The following is a 13,582-nucleotide window of genomic DNA, read 5'->3' as shown; positions in this document are numbered from 1 at the left end:
AGAAAAACCTATCCCTTTGTTTGACGATTGTTGGTTTGGTTTGGTTTGGTTTGGTTTTGGGGTCTTTTTGCAATTGTGATGAAAAATGTTTGCAAAGTTAGTCTTGTAAAATTCTTACATACAGCTTACAAAAACTCTAGATGAACAAAATATATTTGGCTAATGAGCAGGAGAAATGAGAAGTAAATCTTTAGGATCTATTGAGTTCCAGTCAGTATTGAACTAACTAGATTATATGGTATAAAGCTGTACTTTGCTAACTTTAAAATCACAGTCACAGAATGGTTTGGGTTGGAAGGGACCTTACAGATCATCTCATTCCAACCCCCCACCTAAAATTCAGTGTTAAAATTTGAACGTTCCTGGTTGCTACTGTTTCAAAAGCTAAGTGTGTTCTCATTCCCTTGCACTCAGGAAATGCTAAAGTACAGTAAGAACTGTGAAGGTGCTGAAGATCTTCAGGAAGCACTAACTTCTATACTGGGCATTCTTAAAGCAGTTAATGATTCTATGCACCAGATAGCCATTACTGGCTATGATGTGAGTAGCAGTATTTTTGCTTACTTTTAACTTTTTTTCTTTTGTTTTTTTAGATATATGTACAGCATTCCCTATACTGTGTACTAATAATGAGAAGAGTGTTCTACAAAACATGCCTTTAAACTTAATTGTGTAATGAAAATAATGGAAAAGGGATCTCTTTATACTCTTTTGAAGTTTTCCTGCTATGATTAATATTTTCCTCTGTCTACCTAAGTTTTTTTTCTTTGGTCTTCTGGACAGTGAGTGAGAAACTGAAAACTCTCATGAAGAGCCTGGGTTAGTACAGCTGAATGGGTGTGGCTACTAAGTTTTTATATCTATATGTAAAATTACACCCAAAACTTTCAGTTCCCAAAAAAATAACAAAACTCAAAACAATACATAAGCAGATTTGGAGCAGAGTTTGGGGGAAAAAAACAACCAACCAAAGATGTGTATTGTGGTTCCCTCTCTCTGTGGTAAGTTCTTGTGTCTCTGCTAGAGGTACTCTCAACTGTAAAATCCTGCCGGAACAGTGTCAGCCAGTGAAAATTATATGTAAAAATCCAACACTGACTATATTTTTATTGCATTTCCAAATCCAACATAAACACTGGTATGAGAGATTATTGGGAACAACAGACTTGTAAAGACCTGTTCAAAGTATATATTTTAATCTGATGTTATCTCTGTAGTTACAAATATCACTGGTTTTTTGTTCCAGGGAAACCTTAATGAGCTGGGCAAGCTTTTAATGCAAGGATCCTTCAGTGTCTGGACTGATCATAAAAAGGGTCACACAAAGGTGAAAGATTTGGCACGCTTCAAGCCAATGCAGCGACACCTCTTCCTCCACGAGAAAGCCGTCCTGTTCTGTAAAAAGCGAGAAGAAAATGGAGAGGGATATGAGAAAGCACCTTCTTACAGCTACAAACACTCCTTAAATGTAAGACACTGATCAGTCCTGAAGGTCAAGGGTACTGAGGGCTTAGCCTGTAGTAATACATCATTCTAGTTTTATCTCTGCAGACCTGTGTTGCAGCATTGTACTGGGAACTTCACCCTTTCAGACAAACCTGGCTGGTGCTGCAGGTTATTTTGTGTTGCTGTCTGTCCAGCTGAATGGCAGTTGCATTAATCACACAGAAAATGTAGAGCAAGGTAGTGTAAAAAACATGTAGGATTTGGTGGTCTGGATTTTAAAAGCGACATTTTACATGTCAGTCTCAATGTAATGTGCCTAAACTCTTCTTCCCTCCAAGGTAGCCAGGCTGGTACAAAGCACTAAATCTCTTATGCAGATCAAATATTGTTAGCTATTCTTTTCCTTGTGCAAGAAGCCAGATAGGGTTTTCCTTTTCAGAAATAAGGTGCCAAAGAATACCAATAGCTGCCTGCTTCTGTTTTTAACATAATTGCAATGCAGTAGGTCAGCTTCTGTTCTCTTTGCTTCCAGATGGCTGCAGTTGGAATAACAGAAAACGTCAAAGGTGATGCAAAAAAATTTGAAATCTGGTATAATGCAAGGGAAGAAGTTTACATTATACAGGTAAATAACATGGCACTACATTTAAAAAAAAAAAAAAAAAGGGAGAGAAAAAGAGGAGAAGGAATCTAACCTTAAGAAGATCTGGAGGTTTTTTTCCTCTGTTATATCACTAATAGTGTGATGAGGAAATGTAGGAAGAAAAAGAAAACCTAAATCATATTTCAATGGAAGAGTCTTCTGGGGGAAAAAAATAATCATGTCTTACAATGCCCATAGAGGATATTGTATACACCATTACTACAGCTATCACTGGAGTAGTGGATGGCTTGGGAGATGAGGTTGGACTGTAGCACATGCATAACCTCTGCCTCAGCCTGTTCCAGTGGCTACAACCAGTTTCTGTTCATGGAAGGACTGGAGAGGGAGCTTTGTCTGTCCCTCTTGAAGGATTCCTCTGAGGCTATGCTTTGGCATGCAGCTGTTTGTGTAGTAAGTATTCTGTGCTTGATGGCTGATTGTATTTACTTTTGGATAGGCACCAACCCCTGAAGTTAAAGCTACTTGGGTGAGTGAAATAAGAAAAGTGCTGACAAGTCAACTGCAGGCATGCAGAGGTAAAATACTTTGGAGATTTTTTTTTTCCAAATTTTTTTTAATGTGTTTTCTCTCTGATCTTCAAATCCTGCCCTGTAGATCTTCCCTGTGTAGGACACAAATCAATATTAATAGTTCTTTTTCCTTCCTCCATTACAGAAGCTAGTCAGCACAGGACACTAGAACAAACACAGAGTTTACCTCTACCACTACCAGCATCATCTTGTGCAAGGTAAGTATGTTGTAACATCAGCCTGGCTGTCTTGTGAATATGCTCATACATCTGGTTTGCAGCTCTTCATTGCTCCTACCCCTTAATACTCATCCTTGTGTTTTAAGGTTTTGGTTTAGGTCTCTTTCTACTATAAAGCTGTAAAGCTGGGAGTTTAAACATACCCAGAACTGTTAAACTGAGCAGCAATGGCGTGGGCTTTGCCAATCAATAGAGAATACCACAGAAATGTAATTTTCTTCACCAGCCAAAATTCTGGTAGTGTTATGTGTCTGCTTGTTGAACGGCTGATTGTATACATTACACTCCAGATAAGAGAGTTTTATGCAGCAGCCTTTTTCTTCCTTCACTGTTCTTTTCCTCTACCTGGATTAACTTTTTCTTCCTTTTCCAATGTCATGTTACCTTCCCTTCTGTCTTTTCCACAGCAGTATCTTTTCTCTGTCCCTTGTTCTTTTACTCTTACTTGCTTTATTTTTAGCCTAAGTAATGTGTAAATTCCTCCAGTGCCCCAATTTCTGGGTGAAGTTTTTCTTTCTTTCCATCCTTCACCATACCAACCTATATATTCTTCTGTTCCCATCTGTTGTTCTGCCCTTGCCTGACACCTCTCTTCAATTCTCTGCTACTCTCTCTGGTTTTTCATATGTGTATATGTCTATCCATAAGCCCATGTGCTCATATCCATATGGTGTGTGCTCAAATATGTACTGGTAGCTCTCTGCCCTGAATCTTTTATGCATCTACTTATTGCTCAGGGAGAATTCCCCAGATACATCATATTTACGGAGTGTCTTTCTCTATGCCATTCTCAGATGGAGTTGTGACGGGAATGCACTGCAAGGTCCCTCATTTGTTCCTGTATTAAGAGCTTCTGAAAGGCAGAGTTTATTCCTTTATCTTTCTTCTTTTTTTCCTAGTACATCCAGGAGGAACCTGTTAGCTGCAAGTGAGTGGAAGTTGTCCTGAGCCATCTGTCCAGTAGCTCTCACTGCCATACTACATGGGATTGCAGTTAGTTAGGAGAGGTGTTTCTCACTTCTATGTTCTCAAGGTCTTTACATGTACAATCACCAATGACTTTTTCAATCCTGGAAGCTACAGTCTGGGAATCTAACAAATAAATGGTTTTCAGCCTATATATCTCTATGTAGAAGCCTGTGATTGGATTGATTGTCTTCATTTTCTTCTAATAAACAGTCCTTCACGAAACCACACCAGAAATACCAAAAAAATGGAGGAGAAGAAAGCTGATATCACAAGTCTAGAAGGTTGTGGCACTACAGTAGCACCAAAGTACCCCGAGAAAGGCAAAGGTGAGTTTGCCCATACATGCTGTGGTCTTTAATTGCAAGGAGCATGCCTGCACTGCAGATGCACAGGCAGATCCACCAGCAGAGTAGCCACGGTAGTGCAGGGGAGGCAGCAGGACTCCTGAACAAGCAGGGCTTTGTTGTTTACAGCCCTAAGGCAGCCCACCCACAAAGTGCTGCCCACGTTGCACCAGTGTGCTGGTCCCATCTGCCCTTAGCTTGGGATTGATTTCTGCATTCCAATGTGTGGTGTGGACAGGCCCAAAGCCATCTTGAATGGATGGTAGGCAAAAGCACGTGAGAACTATTTGTTACAAGGCCAAAGTCTGCAGTAGGTCTTCTCTTAGAGCTGCCCAGCTTCTCGGGGTTCTCTTTGTCTGAAAAAAAATTTCTTGGTATTATCTGATCTAAAGAAAGGTTGTTTTGTTTTGTTTTTTCTCTTTAATTTTTTTCCCATCATGGAAATTATTTATTGAACCAGTGGCAGTACAAGCCCATGCACAGCAAGAACAACCGGACACTTGTGTTGTACCTGGATTTTCAATTGTCCTTTCTCATCCTAACATGCAGGGTCCCTGGCACAGCTGCAAATGACTTTTTGTCTTGATCTTTTCATGGCCTTCTCCCTTTTCTTTCTGTGTCTCTCTCTTCCTTTGTAGACAACACTAGCTCTACCTCAGAATGCTCTGTACTGTCAAAAAAGTGCTTTACACTGCAGGGCTTTACTAACCTCAAAAGTCAGAAAGGTAATTTAAAAAAAAAAAAAGGCTAGACCGTTTTCTGTGTAAAGCTGTAACTGAAGCATCACTGTGTATGTGTGTGTAGTGTGATAGGTTTTCAGTGTACACACTAGCTTGTTCTTCCAAGGTCAAGCTAGGTTCCTTAGTCGGTGCCTCTGACAGGGAGATTTCAAGGGAAACAAGCTCCAGAGTGGGAGGGGGAGATGCAGCTAGGAAAAGTGGGGCTGTGGAGATGCAAGGGAAGGAGCACGGTTTCCAGTGCCTCCAATCTCACTGTCAAGGCCAAGGGCGGAGTTTATCGTGCCCCATTCCTGTAGAAAAACTAGAGGAAGGAAGTTGTCTTCTGACCGGACACCTGGCCTGCTTCTAGCTTCAGTGGATCTGCCCCAAGTGCATTTCTACTTGGCAAAAAGGAATCAAGGTGATTCTGTGAAGGATTTATAGAGGATTTTTTTATGGGCATCCTTGCTAACAAAACTCTCAAAGCACAAATAACTACAGCAGAATGTGTCTGACATTGTTGTTTTGCTGGGTAGAAAAATAAGTAAGAATTTCCCTATTCTTCCAGAAATGGTCTTTGCCTCATTTTTTCTAAAACAGGCAATAAGAGTTTGAGACCTTTCTTGCTTCCTCCTGCCAAGTAAGCACACTGGTACAGTCACTTCTTGCTTTGAAGAGCTGTCTTTGAACAGTCTGAATTGCATTAAGATGATGCCACTTTCTCAACAGCATGGTAATTTTTTTCCCCCAAGCATCTTTCCAGAATGCCTGTTTAAAACCCAATTACCTTTGAGTTCTTTCTGGAGAGACTCTAGGGTTGTGTATCTAATGCTAATGAGGTGAGCACTAATGTCCCATGCTTGCCTTGACAGAAACTCCATCTCCTTCTGCTAAAAGCCAGACATTGCCAATGATCCTTCTTACAGGACCAGGTATTGCTGTAGCACTAGATTTACATAAAAATGATTGCTTAGTTTGGTAATGTTTGTCTGAAATTGAAGTAAATTGTATTCAGTTGATGTCTACTTAATTTAGAAAAGTTTACATATATTTTCATCTATTATGGTAAAATAAATTTGTCAATGTATCTTCATATAACTACTTGTAAATAATTAATTCCTTCTGCTGCCATGCACCAGTGACAGCTAAAATTAGATTACAGAAATCCACTTGTTTTCCAGTGTAAACTCAAAGGTATTTAGCATGCAATCCACCTATTCTCTTTTTTCCAGTTCTTCAATATCTCTCTTCTGTGTTTTTTACCTATTCATACTCCTGCAGCTTCTCCTACCAGTCCTGACAAAAAAGCCAAACGGCACGAAGTAGTGAGTGACCCAACTCCTTTTGGTTTAAGAGGTACAGTGATGCCACATCTTGTACTCCACAAGTACTCACACATCCCTCATGTAATATGTTACATCAGAGTGCTGGGAATACCTGTGTGATGCTGTTGTGTGCAGCACTGTTGACTGGATCTGTATATACTGTTTTTGATAGCACAACTGGTTGAAGTTTTACCTTGGTTTTAAATAAAGCAGCATATGGGTAACTAGTTTTTAGAAGACAGTGGGAAAGAGATTTGTTGCTGAAGAAATAGCCAGAAACTGGGTGTTTAATGGAATTACAGGATTGTCCAGCTGCTCTGCAACCATGGTTTTCCATGTGTTAGAATCCTTCTGTCACTGTACCCCTTGTGGAGAGGATTTATCTTTTAAAAAAGAAAAAAAATTCCAAAAGTCAGATCACTGTCATGTGGAATTTCCATTTTAGATCTGCATTTATCACTGCAGTCACAACCCTGTTGCATCTTTCTTTGGGTGATAGTAGGCAACTTTTACCACCCTGTGAACCCCAGATTACTTAACTGAACCCCTTGCAGCAGTTTGCCTCCCATCCTCCCAACTCACAGCTAAGCAGAGCTTAGAAAAGCATTTCAGTTAACCCATTTCTAACCAGCAGGGCTATTGGTGAAGGTTTGAGTGCAAATCCCTAGGCTGATTAACTAGAGTAGTAGAGAGTACAAGGAAAGCAATTCCCCTCTTCTGACTCTTTCCACCACTATGTCCTTTAGAAAATATTAGTCTAAAGGTGAGCTGTTTCAAACCCTACCATCAGCCTCCTCTCCAGGTTTCTGAAGTCTTTGTCTTGTCTGTGGAAATGGTGCAAGCTCAGCTGCTGTGCTGGCAAAACTGCAACACTGTTCACCTTGCTGAGCAGCAGGCAATGTAATCCTGGGCTAGACAGGTGCAGAAACTCCACAAGGGTGCATATGAGAGTTACAAGGTTATTTTTCTGCAGGTAGCAGGCAGAACTCTGAGATCTCCAGGTACCATGGAAATTCGGAGGGCCCAAAAATGTCTGAAAGAAAAGGGTGTTCTGTGGCCTTTTCCTCAGGTGCTGGAATTTTCCAAGGAAGAGAATCACTTGATCACTGCTTATTTACAGTAAAATTATTGTGTCCTTGTAACAGGCTTACCTGATTTGCTGTTCTGTCCCAGAAGCACCTTACTTTATGAAAGTGCTAAACCAAGTAAATTAATTTAAAACATCTATTAACTTCTCCTTCTGTCTTGCATCTTCCAATCTCTTTTCTGACACTTTATCTCTTCTCCTTCCCCAACTCAAAGAGGGATAAGCAGGGAGCTGACCCAGGCGTCTCAGGATGAAACTGGGGCAGGTGATGGTCACAGTGCCCAGTGCAGGGTGCATGGCCCCCATTCATTTCCTTTCACTGCTGTGTTGCTGTGATTTATGCTGAAGTGAGCTCAAGCAATATGAATTAGAATTACATATTGTAGGTAGATCATAGCTCTTTGAAGAAACCTGTTTGATTATTTCTGAAGAGAAGCAGTTAATGAATTCTTGGTTTTCCTGGCATCATTATATCTAAACTCATTTCTGAATAACCTTGTCTTTTCTCAAGACTGCCTGCCCTTTTCCTACCTTTCCTGCCTTTATAGGGAGCTCTGATATTAGTCCCACCCTGCAGAATACACACACACAGATTGAATGTTCACGCATAATTTCGGTGCCCATAGCTTGCTAATGTGAATACTACCATGGTGACAACTTCCCTTCCCAGGAGGAGATGGGCTTTTATATAGACTTGTTAATTGTGGAGTGCCAGCTTGTATGAGGAGGAGTACTATTGTTGGTATGGCAGGATCAGGCCAGTCTGCTCTTAGCGCATCAGCACAATATAAGAAAAGAAAGAGGCTGAGAACAAGAGCTGTTACCCAAAATGTACCAGAAGAGCAGGCCAGTGAGTATGAGGTTACAGGCACTTAGAGCGTTAGGAGAAACCAAGTTTTCTTTTGTTGCATTGTTCTTAACTTGGAAATAACAGAAATGGTTTCAGCTGTGTCCAACAAGATAACTACAAGATGTAAGCTTCCAAGGAAATTTTCATGGAATACAGCAGAAATTTATTACTCAGTTTCTTCACAGATGGAAGTTCATTCTTAACCCTGGACAGGGCCAAATGGGTCAGTACTTCTAATCTTGTGCAGGTCACTCACCAGCATAGGCAAGGTAAAAACCCCACTCTGTTGGTGTGCTCTGGGTGTGATTCCTTTCTATGATTTCTTTGGCTTTACTCTGCACTGCTCAGGTTTTTCCTAATGCACTGACATGACCAGCTGGGCGACAAATGCCTCAGGAGCAGTGATAAGCAAAAATGCTGGTGCTTTCTTAATTTAACTAATAGTTACATAAAATGGGAAGTTTGTTCTTCTTTTCATTCTTTTCATTGAGTTTCACTGTTGTTACTATTTTGCTTGAAACGAAAGCTTGCTTACAAATACTTGTCTCTTTTGACTTTTTTTCATTATGAGCTCAACACATTTATTAGTAGCCGCTGAACTTGGTGTAAAGCATCCTACTAATAAAAATTAATTTAATTTTATTTGAAAGAGAATTTTGTGCACTCTGGATATGATTCAGCTTTATGAATAAATTAAATGCTTCACCCTGAGAGAGAAAAAGCAGTAGGAGTCAGGCAGGAGATTGTTGTGTTGTTTGTTGCAGTGATGTAACACCAAGATAAGTCAGAGTAATTAAGTATTCTTGTGTCAGCCTGAACCTTCATAAATAATGGGCTACCTTGTCAGGTGAAGTATAGAGTGCTTGTAGCTTGTGTGGAATTTTTTGACAGTTGTTAACAGTGTGAAGGAGGCAAGGCTCATCTATCCCTTATTCCAGCAAGCCAGTTAGGTGGCTTTGGGTGTTCAACCTCTTCCCAGAAAGTGTATGTTCCTGTCTTCTGCTTCCTCCCAAGGAAAAACAGTATCTATATCTCGTTCATCTTTGTATAATATATATTTATTATACAAATATTTATATGTATTTGCCTTTCAGTTGGAAATTTGCATTCTCTCCATTCATTTCCCTTCATATAAATCCAAAGGGCTAAATTCACTTCCATGCATAGCCACAACTCCACTTACTCAGATGGAAGCAGGCCAACTTTTGCCAGCAGTGAATTTCACCCAGTGACTGTAATAACCTCCCTGTGTACAGTTTTCCTCCTGTTTATGCTGATCACTTACGAGCTTTTCAGTGGGGAGAATGTTTCTCCCAGTCAGTGGCTCACTGCTGCGAAGTTAACTGTTGGCTGTTCCTTCCCCAAGGTTGGGCCAAACCATCCCATTCTCTTGATGCATCTGAAGAAAATGATGGCTGGTCTAGTGCTGAAGAACCGCTGAATTCATCGGATGCGGAGGAAGAAGGAGGAGGAGGGGGAGGCGAGATGAAGCTGGTAACCAGAAATGCTTTCCTATGGAGCTAAGCAAGGGGTACCAGTACAGCGTGTGTGCCAGGATACAGAAATGCTTTTGCAGCTGGCAGGAGGGGAAATGTCTGCCTTGAAATGCTCAGCTGGGCAAAATTCCCAGGGCAATGGAGAAGAACCCCTTCTCTTAAATCAGCCCCATTTTTGTACCTTGGGGAGGTCCTTCTGTGGCTTTGCACACCTGCAGCCCAGTGAGTCGTGGCTGCTTGTGCCATGGTACAGCAATCAAGTGATGAGAAGTTCAGCTACCATGCCAATAGACTTCCACACAGACACCATGGCATGGGTTTGCCAGGTTTTCTTTTTCTTCTGGTTTTATTTTCTGTAGACACATGAATTAATTGTTGTAATGGGAACATTTCACTGAATGTTTTTCAGGGTATGAGAATTAATGTATTGAATTTGCATGCAATCAATCAGCAGAATTTTACTGCCCCAGTATTTACACCATCTTCAGCATGTAGGTACATGAGAAAGAAGGGAAAAGTACTATAATTACATAACAAAAGCTGCAACATACCTTAAAGTACTCAACAGAAATAATTTGTTTTCTTTCCTCTGTGTGCATTTAGACTCCTGGTAAATATACAGTTGTGACTGATTATGACAAAGGAGTTTCTGAAGAATTTACAGTGAAAAGTGGAGATCTAGTTCAACTGATTCGTGAAGGGGAGGATGGACTTTGGTACGCAGATCTGTGTTTGGAAATTTTTATACGCAGAACTGTGTTTAGAAGGCAGATGTTTAGGGCAAAACTTTCAAAGGCATCAAATGAAGCAATCTGACTTCTAATATTTTTATCTATTTTTTTTAGGTTTGTAAAGAACCTGAGCAGTGGTAGAGAAGGTTGGATTCCAGCAAGCAACCTGCTGATGCTCATAGGCAACTCAAAATCAGCTCAATCTTTAAGCAGCTCTGGTAGGCTATTTATTTTAACTGAGATTATTGTCTCTTTGAAGATTCCTTTTATCAAAGAAAGTAATGAAAAACAACCACTATATAATATTTTCTTGTGGGGTTTTTTTCCTCCCTTTCCCAGAATCAGGCACTGCCTCCAGCACTTTGAGCACATCATCAAGTTGCAGTGATAGCTGCAATGTCAGTAGCACCAGCTTCTCTGACATTAAGGGCTAATGTGAAATGTTCATCCCACCTCCCTGGAAGGTAAATCTGGAGATTGTCATTTGCTGCAGAGTTCTGGACTTTGGACTTCATTGAAGAACCACAAGTTCTGTGTTGCCAGCTCTGAGTATTTTTAGTGGTGACTTCCACAGGTTCTCCCAGAAGATCCCAATGAAAAGTGCATGGAATGTGAAGTTGTAAATAAAAGTAAAATGATTTGAAATAGGATTTTGTAGAGGTTTCTGCTCTGAAGAGCTGCTAGCATAAAGCGCGTTTTCTCTTTGACACACAATCAGGTTTCTGTAGAACTTTTTGTAACAGCCAGAATCTGAATGTGAGCAGACAAAATGTGTTCAATGCTAAATGCTCATTGTAAACTAATAGCATAGCAATCACTGTACAGGATAGGTATGAGGAAAATAAATCTACGTTTACAATTTCTTCTCCCCAAGAAACCCTTTCTCCAAGGACATACCTCGGTCAATGCAGCGAATGGGACTCCTACGGCAATAAGGAAGGAAGTTTGGTCCACCCTTTCCTCTTGGGTTTTCAGGATATTCTCCTGCTCCCTAGAGGCAGGGATGCAGACATGACCAATTCACTGACCACAACAACATCAAAAGAAACTATTACTTTATCCTTTCCAACATTTTAGTGACTTGTGCAATGGAATAGCTTTTTCTGAGGTATTTTGGCCTCACAACCAAATTCTTTACCAAGATCACTGTGTTTACACAGCCTTGGCAATTTAGTAGTATCTTTTTCCTTATTCAGGTGGACAATGAAACACAAATGTTCTTATTCACTAAATTATTTTTTAATAAACAGTAATTGCATGGTTACTTTCAGCTCTCACAATTAATGTGCAGCTACAGCCAGAGGAAGGCATTGTAACTGCACTGGGGGTCAAGAGCCTTCCTTCAAACAAACCTATGAGGGCTGGAAATCCAATGCATTTTTAGTCCATAGTGTTCCAGATTAATTGAAAGAGAAGAAACCCCAATGACATAACTTTTCTACAAAAGGGGAGCACAGGAGGAAAAAACCTTAGAGAAGAGTCAGATTTATGCTACAGATAAGTATTTTAAATTTTTTTAAAGGAAGGGTTATGCTAAACTTGTCAGTTTTCAGGGTATGATGTAAGCCAGTGTTGCAAGTTTTCTCTTTGTCAGATGTTCTTTGCACACCTTACAGTACAAAACTAAGTGCAGGTATAGAATACTGTATTCATTCCTTTCCATCTCTCAAATATTTTTGCTTATATGAAAACAGGTTTAACTGATTCATGCACCATATTATTTAAAAATAATGGGGACATAAAGAGCATAACTTTTCAGAAGCACTAAGCACAGCAGATTATGTCAATGGGAACTGTGTTAATCATCAGATTCTCTGATGGCTGAGCCCTGAATTCTATCTTTATGCCAGAATTTTATGTTTTAGAGGCTGCAGAGTAGAAAACTTAAATGACAAACACTCCTAAGAATGATGCAGAAGCAACTCTACCCCAGACGCAATCAAAATGCAGCTGACCATGGTCAGCACAAATTAAAGCATGTATATGCACACACACATATTTATGCACATATATATGTGCATGTATGTGCTTGTGTGTATAATACATGTACGTGTAGATATGTATATGTGTGTAGATATAATGTATCAATGTAAAAGATGTATTTATAGTCTTCATGCTGCTGAATGTGTCACTTTACAATTCATAAATACTTAGGTTTCTTGCAATACTTCAATATAAATGCTGATCAGGGTTTTACTTCAGGCATCTTTTTCAAAACAGAAATCCTCTGATCTTTTTTTTCTTATTCCATATAATACTGTGCTGACCAGGAATATTTAGTCTGATATTTAACAATGGAATAGCAACATGAGATTCATCTTATCTTCATCTATGTAAGTTATTTTGTAAATTATCTGTAACATAATTTACTTATATATTGCTGTCATTGCTTGGATGAGACTGTCATTTCATTTCTCACTGCAGCCCCATTTGTGTTATTTCAATGGTTTTTTCCACATCATTGCACTTTAATGCAACCCATTTCACCATTTCCTTTTTTACTGCTGTTGTGAATTAGAAGTTCAAAGTCAGAGGTCTCTACTGTAATTAATTTGAATAAATTTCAGCGCTTCTTGCTGAATGCCTTTATATAGACATGCTCTGGGGTTTATTTTATTCACAATCTTGAAACCTTTTTGTGGGTATCATATTAAAACAGAGAGAGGTTCTAGGATTTGGAACAGAAAACCAGATCTGTGTATTCAAATCCTCAGCCTGCTCATTCTGGGACCATCTCAGCAAAACACCATTTCACCTTCGTGATCACATCTCACTTAGAATCACTTGCCTGGCACTAGGGAATTAAAGGCTGTCTGCAGGCTGAGGATAAAAAATGAAAGCCATTGCCAGGTAATTGGATTTATTCCCTTTTTCCCACTCACCCTTTTCTGAAAGAAAGCACATCACTGTTGGGTTTTCCCGAAGAAGGCTGTGTATCCATGGATCCTGTGGTATTAGCAGAGCAAGTTGGAGGTCTGCATCTGGCCACGGCTGGGTGAGAAACCAGACACCATGTTCACCCTTGCTGCATCTGAAGAGGAACTTACTTGTACATTCACTGATTGATGGCTTTAAGGACCATCATGCCGTGGTAGGAGGTGAATTTAACACTGACTGGAGTGATTTGGGCTGAGCTGTTGGCCATGTGCATTACATGAACCAGTTACGGTGTTACTGAAACTTGACTGCTTTTTGTTTACTCT

General features: G+C 39.9%; 1 protein-coding gene across 14 annotated transcripts in view; it reads left to right on the top strand.

Moving 5' to 3' along the window:
* Positions 1-12,974, top strand: part of MCF2L (MCF.2 cell line derived transforming sequence like) — a 147,700-nt gene extending 134,726 nt beyond the window's left edge. For 8 of the 14 annotated variants that reach the window (XM_017737066.1, XM_017737070.1, XM_017737071.1 and 5 more), the window contains 13 exons: positions 415-540; positions 1,247-1,468; positions 1,979-2,071; positions 2,547-2,625; positions 2,765-2,837; positions 4,038-4,153; positions 4,810-4,896; positions 5,763-5,822; positions 6,172-6,246; positions 9,519-9,646; positions 10,252-10,364; positions 10,494-10,597; positions 10,719-12,974. In XM_017737066.1, coding sequence (XP_017592555.1) covers positions 415-540; positions 1,247-1,468; positions 1,979-2,071; positions 2,547-2,625; positions 2,765-2,837; positions 4,038-4,153; positions 4,810-4,896; positions 5,763-5,822; positions 6,172-6,246; positions 9,519-9,646; positions 10,252-10,364; positions 10,494-10,597; positions 10,719-10,813 — 1,371 coding nt within the window. In that variant the 3' untranslated portion in view covers positions 10,814-12,974. The remainder of the gene's footprint in view (positions 1-414; positions 541-1,246; positions 1,469-1,978; positions 2,072-2,546; positions 2,626-2,764; positions 2,838-4,037; positions 4,154-4,809; positions 4,897-5,762; positions 5,823-6,171; positions 6,247-9,518; positions 9,647-10,251; positions 10,365-10,493; positions 10,598-10,718) is intronic. The other 6 variants (XM_017737075.1, XM_008635867.2, XR_001862895.1 and 3 more) reach the window with 5 other exon arrangements.
* The last annotated feature ends 608 nt before the right edge of the window (positions 12,975-13,582 follow it).

The sequence above is a fragment of the Corvus brachyrhynchos genome, unplaced genomic scaffold (assembly GCF_000691975.1).
Source record: "Corvus brachyrhynchos isolate BGI_N302 unplaced genomic scaffold, ASM69197v1 scaffold83, whole genome shotgun sequence".
NCBI classification, from domain to species: Eukaryota; Metazoa; Chordata; class Aves; order Passeriformes; family Corvidae; genus Corvus; species Corvus brachyrhynchos.
This window is presented reverse-complemented; position numbering and strand designations above follow the sequence as displayed.